We start from the raw sequence: 11,416 nt of genomic DNA on the forward strand, positions 1-11,416 counted from the left end.
ACCGTGGACAAGTTGCGAGTCTATCAGACAGCTGACAGTCCACCATTCATATTTGAATACAAAAGAGTTATTTAATTGGTAAAGTAAATAATACAGATAGAAAGAATTGCCATCTTTTCATCAATCACAATAATAAATACGGATTACAACAAACAAAAGAATGCCGCCTTATGTAAATAAATAGCTAAAATTAAAAGTCCTACAAGCTACACTGTAGAGTCTGCAGATACCACAACATGGGCAAGATACATAGTTCACATAAGAAACAAGAAAGAAGCAAGATGCATTAAGATTAGCTGAGGATATGAAAAATGATTTAGGATGAAACAGTCACATGAATGCTCAGTATCTTAAGACACTCATGGGAAGCTATGTCATGGAAATAACACTCTGGCCCTTTGCAGAATTCTGAACAATGTTTGCTTTGACTTTTCCACCAACAAAAAAAAGCTGCATCTCCATTGTATCTACCCATTACACTCCAGATGATGAGTTATAATGCGCACAGCGAGACCTCTGGCACACAAGCAGACATTTTTAGCCAGTGGAATTATTACTGTAATAAAGTCACACAAGAGGGGGTACAGTGGGGAGCAAAATGAGAGTGTTAAGCCACTGACACCTTCTTGACTGGGCTCTGTGTGTCTGTCATAAAACAGAGCAAACAGAAAATATAGCAGGTAACTGTGCACACCACTGACGAATAAGGAAAACACACATCAGTGCACATACACATAGGGCTAGAAAAACACATTTTTCTTGAGTCAGTGGTGCATTTCAGGTCACGAACCTTCCTCCAACACATTACTAACCATGTCTTTTAAATGCCATTACGTCAGCGAGAGACAAACCTGTCTGTGAGCAAGCCAGGAATGAAGAAAAATGCTAATGGAGACATCTTAACACCAGGACTGCCACCAGTTATAATTGCAGTTCCCTTCACGTGTGTTCTTCTTGCTGGGACTCAATTTGGGTTAGAAAACAGTCCACAAAGTCCAAGAACTCTCTGAAAAGGTGTTTCTGTTGTGTGTCATCATGAGATTACTTGTCTAAGCTCATCCAAAGGCCAAAAGTCACCAAGTGTGGCCTTCAGATCCATTATTGCAGTTTGTGGGGCTCAACAAAAGATGCAATGGCTGTGCTGCATCTTTGCCACTGTTTGGTGTGTTATCAAAGTCAGTGGTGAGCTCACAGCTCTCCATGTTCAGTGTCTGGGATGAGTGTCAATCTGGAATGCCAGCAAGAAAAACTCTTTAAAAAAACAATTTAATGACGTCATGTCCTCTTAAGACAGATCGTGGTATCGTCCTGAGTTTACAGAATTCCAAAATGACAGATAAGGTTCAGACAGGAATGTTTCGGATGGCTTGGGTTTGTGGAACAAGTCTTATTGTAAGATTGCTATACGCAGGAGAGTCCACAATAAGGCAATCTGAGGTCTTACAAAGGACGAAGCAGCTGCTCTGAGGCTGTTCAGCTTTTCTGATCTGCAGAAAAAGGCTGTAAGGAGAGACGACTGGCATGTTTCACATAGACGTTGCCCTCCTCCAGCTTGACTTCATACACTTGTTGCTGAAACAATCAAACACAGACATGTGAGGTGGAAGATGGAAAAGAAACACACCACCCAGAGCTACTGTGGGAGCAGTAAGAGCTCTGACAGCACTGTGATGTGTCAAAGAAACTTTAAAGTGTATTCATTATCAACTGTCACAAGCTGAAGGGTGGGGAAATCCTCTTGTGAAAACTATGACTTCAGTCACAATAGAATACAGTTACTTTTCTACTGATGGACAAAAGACAAGACAGTTTAGAAAAAAATCATTAATGGAAAAGACGATGTCTATGAAAAGTGAAGCATATTTGTATTGTTCAGGGATTCATTCATCCAAAAAACAGAACAGGAGAAGAAAAGATGCTTAGTAGAACAAAATGGAAACGTAACATTAATTGTGACTGATGATGGTTTCTCATGCTGTGCCAACCAGTCGATCTTCCTACATCTATTAAAAGAAGATGAATTACACTTTGATTGTTCACATCAGCTCCCATCTGCAGTCAGTAACTGATACCCCTAGGTATACATGTGTACAGATACCTTTGCATATGATAGCTAACACCATAATAATATAATTACAGATGTTTGCATTTACCTAATTCAATTTCTTCTGAAAAACGTCAAAATATAAAGCAGGAGAAATGTAGATTGTATTGATGGTTAAAATTTGGTTACAAAGACATATTTAATCACTGACCTGTAAAGAGGTCCCCGACTTCCCTGTCCTGAGGTCAAAGTTATAGTCATGCCAGGGACAGAAGACCTGCAGGACCCCATCAGCCTCCTCTATGTCCCCCTCACACAGGGGACCACCTGTGGGGACAGGAAATCAAGGTTTCTTCTCAAAAAAAAAAAAAAAAAAAAGACTTGTGCATGTGATCCTGGGGTTTTACTTAACATGGTGTAAAGCTGATGACAGCAGGGGGCATGGTGCTGCTGTTGTGTTCTGTTTTAGGGCCAAGATGGTGACTCGGAGCATCACATACTGCTGTAAATACAGCCACCAGCTGTACTCACAGTGGGCTATGTGACCTATCATGTGCAATAACGCCTTCGCATGCACGATTATATTTGTCTTTACAGAGGGGAGCAGGGCGGATATATGCGTTATTTACCTAAGGGGCTGACGCGAGTAATAAATGTGGGTGTCGACAGATTGAGGCTTTACCGGAGTGTGAACAGCGGGCATCCATGGCGAAAAACTCCCCCTTCACATAGAAGAGACAGACATCAGAGTCTTTGCCCAGGGAGGAGTACATTAGTCGGCAGCGCTTCTTGGAAAGCTCCGAGGCCGGGCCGACGAGTCTCCATGAAACGCCTCCCTCTTCCTCTCCGGAGCCAGAAGCCATAGAGAGCGGAGAAATGAGCTGGTTTTCTAATCTGCGCTACAACCGAGCTCCTTTTTTTCCAAATGGATTTGGCAGCTCGCTCTGTGCAAGTACTTCCATGTTAACCAGCAGACCGGTAACACCGGCCGGTGCGACGGTCGAGCCGTGCGGACTGAGCTGCAGGCAGCCGGGACACGGTCACACGGAAGCAACGCGGCGCTCGGGCACAGCCACATTTAAGCTACTGCAGATGTGAATAGGTGTTTGTCACTGAGAGTGAAGGCACAGCACAGATATTACTTACACACCTACTCAATGATTCTGTGTTTAGCAGTTACAAATGAAGATACAGCTGCTGTAAAGTATAATCCCCGAACAGCCTGAACAAGCCTGGGGACAGTGGTGCATGTTAAAGTGAAGTTAATGTGGGGGCTGCTGCCCATTCGTTATATACATGGGTGTTTCATTGGACACTGACCCAGACAGACCCTTCCTGCCTTTTGATAAGGACCAGTCTGTACCATTAACTCACTGTTTTATGTTCCAACAATGTTATTTTGCTAATATAGCCATTCTCTAAGCTTTCTTGGTGGCCTGTTGAGTTTATTGAGAACACTTGGAGCACTGGACTTGTTCTCAAAGTATGCAGTATATGTGGAACATTAGCTTTTATGTACTGTGCAAATAGTTCAAAACCTTTTCTCAATTATCAGTTATAAAGCCTGTTTTTGTTCTTGCGTGGAAGACTCCATAGTGCACTGTGCTCCAGACAGGTATTTGGCTGATTTTGTCATCTTGAGTTTTGTTTCCACAGTGCACTTTTCAACATTATTACAAACTGTTGTGAACTTTGTGCCTCTGCCAGTGTTTTTAGACATTGAGCCTAGAAGTCTGTGTGATATACATCTTACAACAGGATCTCAAACTTCAGTCTAACCTCAATGAGACCTTATATATTTGTGTATAACTCAGCCATCTGTCTATGATCAAAGATTAATTACTCATAATTATCATCTTTGCTTAAAATTGACCTTTCCAGAAGCACTGAATTTCAGCATTGTCCCATTTACAAATTTGTCCAACTGGCAAATTCTAAAAACAAACAAAAAAAAAACAACTTCTAAATGATGATCTGTATTTCATCAACTTTTATTCACTTTGTCTCCATTGCTTTATTGTGCCAGTAATAACGCTGCTGCAAAGTAATGTGAGCAACTGTCTAGACTGGAGTGATACATAACAGAGGCCACTTGTTCTGATTCCTAACTTTGAGAAACTGACTCATGTAAGGCTGCAGTGTGAGCGCAGGAGACGGCAGCAATGCTGTGAAAACGTGTCATGCGGAGGAAGAAAAAAATGCTACTGCATCTTCTCAGAAGTTGGATCCAGGCAAAAGAAAATGTTAAGGCAAATCACAGAAGAATTGGAAAAGCCAGTGTAAAGAAACCTGAGCTAAGTGACCAAACTCCCAAATATTCTGTGTGCTACGATAATAACCTAAGCAGAAAAAAACAAAACTATCATTATGATGACTTACTCTGTGTGCTTTTTCATAATGTTTAAATCCTGATATGTACAGTAGATACATTTAGTGTAAAACTTCCACCAGTTCCACCAGTATGCCACCAGTTTGGATTGCCATCTAAATGTAAGAGTATTGTGATGGTTTGTACATTAATAAATTTTACATTGCGTAACGTCTCTTGGTCAGCATGATTTAGTGTAATTACGATTACTTTGCTCAGTCATTACTAACAAATATAGTATGCTTTCAGTGTGAAATTATTCAATCACAGGAAATAAACTATTACAACAATGTGTATATTTTTGTTCAGTCTAGAGAAGACAGATATGGAATTATTTACCCTAAGCATGGCTAATTACTCATCGCCAAATGACAGATATTGAACATAATGACATTACATAATTTCTGTGGAAATACCCCAAATAAAACCCATCAAATAGCAGTGAGACACAGTTGGGAATACTTTGCCATGCTAATTCGAACAGGTAGACATGAATCCACCTTCTAGTCACTGCAGGATTTTATAGGAGGGTAACCAACATTATTTATTTTCAAAATGCCGCAAAGGATTGCATTTTAAAAGTTAGAGTCCTGAGGTAATGGGTCATAGAGGATTTCATCCAGAAAGCTGCACAGTGAAGTGGACAGTCAGCAGATTTGAGGTGTCACTGACAAACTGACAGTCATCATCAACAGCTCTGCTTTGGCATGTTGAAAGGTGCGAAAACCTTCTGCACACTTGCCATGAATCAAATTAAGTGAGCTCTAAGTGATCTGAGTTTTTACCGAGAAAAAGTAGAGAAAGCAAAATGATGTATTGTGGAAAATTTGAATCAGCAGGCTGTATGGGATTAATAAACAAAGCTGCAGACAGCGAGAAACAGCCCAAAATGATCACCAGGGTATTGCACCATCCATAAATTTCTTTGACTTCTTTTTGCAGTTTTCTCAGACCATTGGACAATGTAACAATTTGCATGGGGCAAAATTTGGTATAGAGAAAGCCTGGCTCAGGTGAGATATCAGACTGAGACAGGAGCCCAAACTCATTCATCATTAGAATCGTCTTGTCCACAATCCAGCAACCACCCTCCAAAGTCTCCTAACTCATCCACCAAGGACGGATGGAAGACCAGCTCTCCAGCCAGTATGGGTTTTCATTAGTTGAGCAAATGCTTCAGCCAAACTCAGAACACCACTACCTGCTTGCTTTGCTCCATGTCCTAACAAATCTTTTCATACAACTGCTTCTTGTTTCATGCTGCCACAAAGAACTCATACGGTATACAGATATTACTGTTAAGTAGTCGGTACTTGGTGTCTCTATACCTATGAAACATGAACTCAGGCCCAACTTAGATTTTTTGTGGAGAGGAAACTGAATCCACAGCTGACTCCTTGTCACAGTCCCAGTCTGCCCTTACAAGATCCACAGACCTGTGTTCCCAATAAGAACCAAACCTCAGTACTGTCCCACTGTTAAAACAGTAAGTGCCTGAGGCCCATTCATAAACCCTTTTTTTTTTTAGCTCCTTATGTAACTCTGCAGTGCTGCTGAAGTTACTCTTGTTAATAACCCACATGAGAATCTTCAATACTAGGAAGCTTGGTCATTTGGATTCAGTGAACCCCTGAACCAAACACTGATCTGGGACAACAATGTACCATATCAAGCTTAATGTCCAGGGGGTGGACAATAAAGTAAAGACACAAAATAATAATAGAATGGCCTGAATTCTCCCTGGAAGGAAGCCACACAAATCCTGAAATACGCGGGATATTGGATCAGTCAAGAAGGAATTCATCCAGTTCTGTCAGTGAAAGTCTGGAGGCCACTCCAAATGCTCTGCTTCAAATCTCATAACAGTTTACTGATGTTTAAATCTGGTTACTGGGCAGGCCACAGAAGGATGTTGTTCTTAACAGCATTCATGAGACCACTCTTTGATTTGTTTAGCTGTGTTTATGGGTGCATTAGGATGTGGAAAAACAGAATCATGGTTAGGGAATAATATTTGTACCTGGGCCTGTAAAATGGTCGCATTTTTTAGGTGTTATATGACCATGCAGTGCAATAATTACATAGTGAAAGCATCCTTTGTCAAAATGAAAAAGGTCAGGAAATAACTAATTGGACTATATTTTGGTCTGAATTTTGGTAACTTGCAGAAACAGGACAATGAGCAGATGATTTGCTGCTGATTGACAATCATTTTAGTATTTGACACCAGGAAATGCTGATTTATTATTGTCATTTTCTTCAAGGTCTATATGCTGCTGAGGCTTCCACTACCGCTGTCATTCAAGATAACAAACAGAAATAGAGACCACAGTGTTTAAAAAATGCTGATTAATGATCTTGTTTACATCTTTTGAGGTTAGACTTTGTTCAGTGTTAGTGATTGTGAGTTCACATTTCTATTCAGTTCAATTCAATTTATTTATATAGCGCCAAATCACAATACATATCATCTCAAGGCTATTTACAAAAAAAAAAACAAACAAAAAAAACCCCAACAAATCTCTTATGAGCAAGCACTTGGTGACAGTGGAAAGGAAAAACTCCCTTTAACAGAAGAAAAAACCACCAGCAGAACTGGGCTCAGTTTGGGCGGCCATCTGCCTCGACTGGTTGGGGTGAGTGGATAGAGGAGAGAGAAAAGAACGACAACAATAAATAAAAATTTCTGCTTTTCAGAGTAATAAAAACTTACAGTTATCTACTTTGTAGAGCACTTGCACAATGGAAGTGCAGCCATACTTGTATGTGTAACTATATATGGACAGATATACAGTAAATATTATCAGCTCATAACATATAAACCTCCCTTACTTGAAGTTTTGTAAACTTACTATGGTAACTTTATTTATTTTTATTATCTTTTTTATTATCTCATGTTTATTATCTGTAGTCTAACACAAAAAATGTGATCTAATGTACTACTAAGAAAGACTCTGACAATACAGGGTACCAAGAGCAAAACTAATTTTCCAATTTACAAAAATGCACCTTGTTTGCCCTGGACACATGTTAAAACTTAGGTGTTTTTCTTCAACCAGTTTGTAGAGGAAATACATCATTTAATTGTACTCATGAGACAGCAAGGGCATGACACTGAGACACTGAGTCACTCTCTGTAAAGTCTGTCCACCCCCTCACCGTGACAGCATACATGTCTGCAGGAGAGATCAGACTATTCTACATTCCTTCCTTTTTGTCCTCAGTCCTGATTATATCCAGACACAATACGTCTTGTTCTTCAAGGTTCCCAGATTAGCAGACGGACTAGGGGTGGTAAGGTCAGAGGAGTGAAGAGGCAGGAGTTCACCATCTGAAAATGTAGACCTGTAGTTGTCATGACGTATGTTGTCGCTGTGATGATGATTTTACAGTGTGCCATGTTGGATCATTTCGAAACTTTGTGTTGATTGAAGGAAATATGATCAGGTACATGTATATAGTGTTTATACAATGGAAACATTACATGTAGTCAATTTCTGACAAGAGTGTATGAAACATTTTCCTTTCTGCTTTCCTTAGTTGATCAAAATATGTGTGGTATGGTAATCACACATTTAATGATCCAACAACAAGAATACCCAGTGCAAAACTGGGTATTGCTATAGTAGATATGCATAGTATGCCTGCCTAAAATGCTTGGATAATGCCAACAGGTAATACCGATGCAATTTGGAATAGGTTTCTATAAATGGTAAAATTGTAATGTTAGCCATATCAAATTAAAGTTATACTGAAACTAACGTTAACCTAACACCTCTGCATGACCATTACAAGATCAGTGTAATTCCATGTTCATTTTATTCTTAAGGCAAAAGGAGGGTTAGCTCACTAAGTTTGCAAGCGAGTTATGAAACAAGCTTGATTTGTGTTAGCATTAATTAATATTACTGTTCACTGGTCTTATTTAGCCATAATCACTGCCAAAATAAAAACATCTCATTATTAATGAGGTTATTAATTATTTAGCAATGTTATGTAAAAGAAAAACATGACACTCATCACCATAAAATGATTGTCTTTTCAACAAAATGATTGTCTTCATTTTTCTGAGTCCTGCTTGTTCTTTGATTTCATTGGTGCTTTTTGTGTATTTTCTTCCTTGACAGGACATGCAACGAGATGTGAGTTGGGCTAATTGGTGACATTGAATTTCCCAAAGGTGTGAATGTGAGTGTGACAGGTTGACTATAGGTCATCCATTCAATAGACAAGGACCCTGTCCAAGTTGGCTGGGATTGGCTCCAACCCACCATGACCCTCAATAGGATAAGCGTTATAGATAATGGATGGATGGAAAATCCCTGTGAGCTAAAACATTACACAGGACACACTGTTCTACTCACAGACTTTTAATCCCTTAGCCTGCAGTTGTCTACACATCAGATCCTCTGCAAATCATCATGCTCCTTCACCCCAACATGTTATTCATATCCAGTCTTGAAGCATATAAATACCAGCTATGACAGTTTTGTCTCCACCAGGCCAACAACCCACAATTTGTTACGCCCTGTGAGCCATAAGGCCAATTGCTGATTTAGCCTGATAAACTAAAAAATCAAGCACAACAATATAACCTGTTCATAACACACTGGACACTTCATATACAAACCTAGTAAAAATCTAGAGATAGCATATCTCAAAGGATACAGAGCCACTAAATACAAGATGTGTGAATTCAGGTGTCTTTTGGATCAGACTTTGGACAATACTGGCAACTGGGGTCCATGAGACAGAGAAAAGGAGAGAGAAACCGTTATTGGAACATTGCATGTGAAAGTGGCCCATGGAGACAAATTAAGCCTGTTCCTGTCTATTGCACTCAACAGGACTGACTGCTGCTTCTGCAGATTCCATCCCTGACTCAAACTAAGTCTTAGTTTTCCTCTTGTGGATACTTCAAGCCTCACTGATCTGCATGTGCCTCATAACAGTGCTCTTAAAGGCACATATTTTACTTCCTGGCACTCAGAAAAAGAGTGGACATTTTATTAAAGAATATTATGATATGGGCCAAGACAAATCATAGATAATGGAGGCAATTAGTTTGCTCCCAAAATTTAAATTAATGTGTGCCCTGTGTTATCGTAGAGACAGAATTAGCATATTTGATGAGACATACACCCTTCCATAGTCATTTTGCTCAAGAAATTCTTCCTTAATGTCCACTTTAATGTCCAAGTTTTACAGATTCGATCAGAGTATGCCAAAACCAAACTAGACATGCCTATCAAACTTACATTTACACTAGTCCCACTGAATGTAAGGATTTGTGAAAAAATCCCATTTTTATAAAAGGCCTTTTCTAATCTTTTATAATTGTGGTGGTGGTGGCCGACATCTCTGAACCACATCACAGCACTCAGGCTAACGGCCTCTGCAGCCAGGCTGCCTCATTGGGTATGTGAACACACAGTACTTAGAATATGGGGAGAGGAGAAACTGAGGACTGGTCCATCTGGTAAAGTGAACATGCAGACACAGAGGTCTCATGGAGTGAAACTCAGCATGTTAGCGTCTTCAGGGAGACTCACGCAATGTTCACATAAATGGGGACAAATCTGTGGTGTTTTGTCCAGATGTGAATCCCTCCACATCAGACTATAAAATTGTTGTCCATGACTGCTGTTCACAGTGACATATCATCAGGTTAAACAGTGATTTCATCACTTACTTGTAATAGAGGCTTGTGATTTTTCAAATTGATCTTAAAACAGTATTGATGCACTCATACATACTGTTACTATTCTTATTGTCCACACCAGCTCTCAGGTTTTTTACTGACTACATTGTAATAACTAGGGGACAAAATCCCCATTCCTCATTTATGCAAAAATGCACTCAGACATTCATCTGAGGCTCATATGAAACTTCAGCAGCTCACCACACAATTCATTATGATTTTCGATCAGAAAATGCATCTGCAGCTCTTCAAGCCACAATCTTTCTGCACAGTGTTCTCAAATCTGTTTTCCATCTCCTGAAGTGCTTATCAGCCACATGTTGTGTGCTCAAATGGCTGCAAAGATCACAGATACAGATATGCATCACAAGTAACAAAGAGAAAGTGAGTTGCAACCAATAACTTGTTGTTTCTGACCAAACTTCACCAGTATATCATCTGTCTAACATGGCTGGGTTAACCAGAAGATGTACACAACAGCAGCCTCATCATGTTTCATCTCAAGGCCCAAATATCAACCTGTATTAGTTTTTAGTAATTTGATGAATATGTACCTTCAACTGAATAGCCCCTGAAAAATAATGTTTTACACACCTGCCCTTATGCTTTGCATAAAAAGTTGATGAAACAGTGAGCAGTTGCAGTTTTGTTCTACCAAATTGAATTGAACATCTGAGTCAGCAGAATTTACCCAAGCTTGGACAACTTTTGTCTGCTACATGCCCCTACTTTTCACTTCTGGCAACTATAATGAGTTGCACTTAGTAGCAACTAGGTCAGGTCAGGAGCTACCTGTTTGAAATCATCAGCAGTGTCCAAGGAATCCTACATGTCTTCCTTACTTTCCTTTGAGCATGAGCTAGAAGCATACGAGTCACAATGGAACACTTAATGAGGTGCAGAGTGTCTTTCACTTTCTTTCATATCTGGAGGGCCAGAGGTCTGATCATTGTCCAATTCAGTACTTCCATAAGTAAGAGAGGGTAATGAAGTCCAGTGATTTAGCCCCTTAACATGTATAATTAAAATAAGCTCTCAAAGAAAGCAAGAGAAAAATAATGAATAATCTGCTTCTTCTTCAACTCAAACAGAGGATGTGGTTCATGATATTAATCTGTATTTCTGAGTACATAAGTAAATACGGGAGCATGTCAGTGATGCTTTCAGTGATAGTTAACTGCTACATCTGCTAATATGACCTCAAACATACTGTTACCTTTTTACTTTTAGGGTGGAAGGTTTGGGAAGGGTAGAATGTAAGTAGGAAACAAACTACAAATGAGCAAAACTAAACTCAAACTAC

The 11,416-nt window shown here is 39.6% G+C and overlaps 1 protein-coding gene across 2 annotated transcripts; it reads right to left on the minus strand.

Annotated features, from left to right (window-relative positions):
• Positions 1–130: 130 nt before the first annotated feature.
• Positions 131–3,280, minus strand: LOC113129319 (Rieske domain-containing protein). Of its 2 annotated transcripts, XM_026305240.2 has the most exons (4): positions 2,727–3,280; positions 2,256–2,371; positions 1,445–1,572; positions 131–1,228 (listed from the first exon to the last, which is right to left on the minus strand). In XM_026305240.2, the coding sequence occupies exons 1-3, from the start codon at positions 2,905–2,907 to the stop codon at positions 1,474–1,476; spliced, it is 396 nt and encodes a 131-aa protein (XP_026161025.1). In that variant the 5' UTR covers positions 2,908–3,280; the 3' UTR covers positions 131–1,228; positions 1,445–1,473. The 2 variants fall into 2 exon arrangements, with proteins under 2 accessions (XP_026161025.1, XP_026161024.1); XM_026305239.2 differs by having other exon boundaries at positions 131–1,572.
• Between the last annotated feature and the right edge of the window lie 8,136 nt (positions 3,281–11,416).

This window comes from Mastacembelus armatus, chromosome 4 (genome assembly GCF_900324485.2).
Source record: "Mastacembelus armatus chromosome 4, fMasArm1.2, whole genome shotgun sequence".
NCBI classification, from domain to species: Eukaryota; Metazoa; Chordata; class Actinopteri; order Synbranchiformes; family Mastacembelidae; genus Mastacembelus; species Mastacembelus armatus.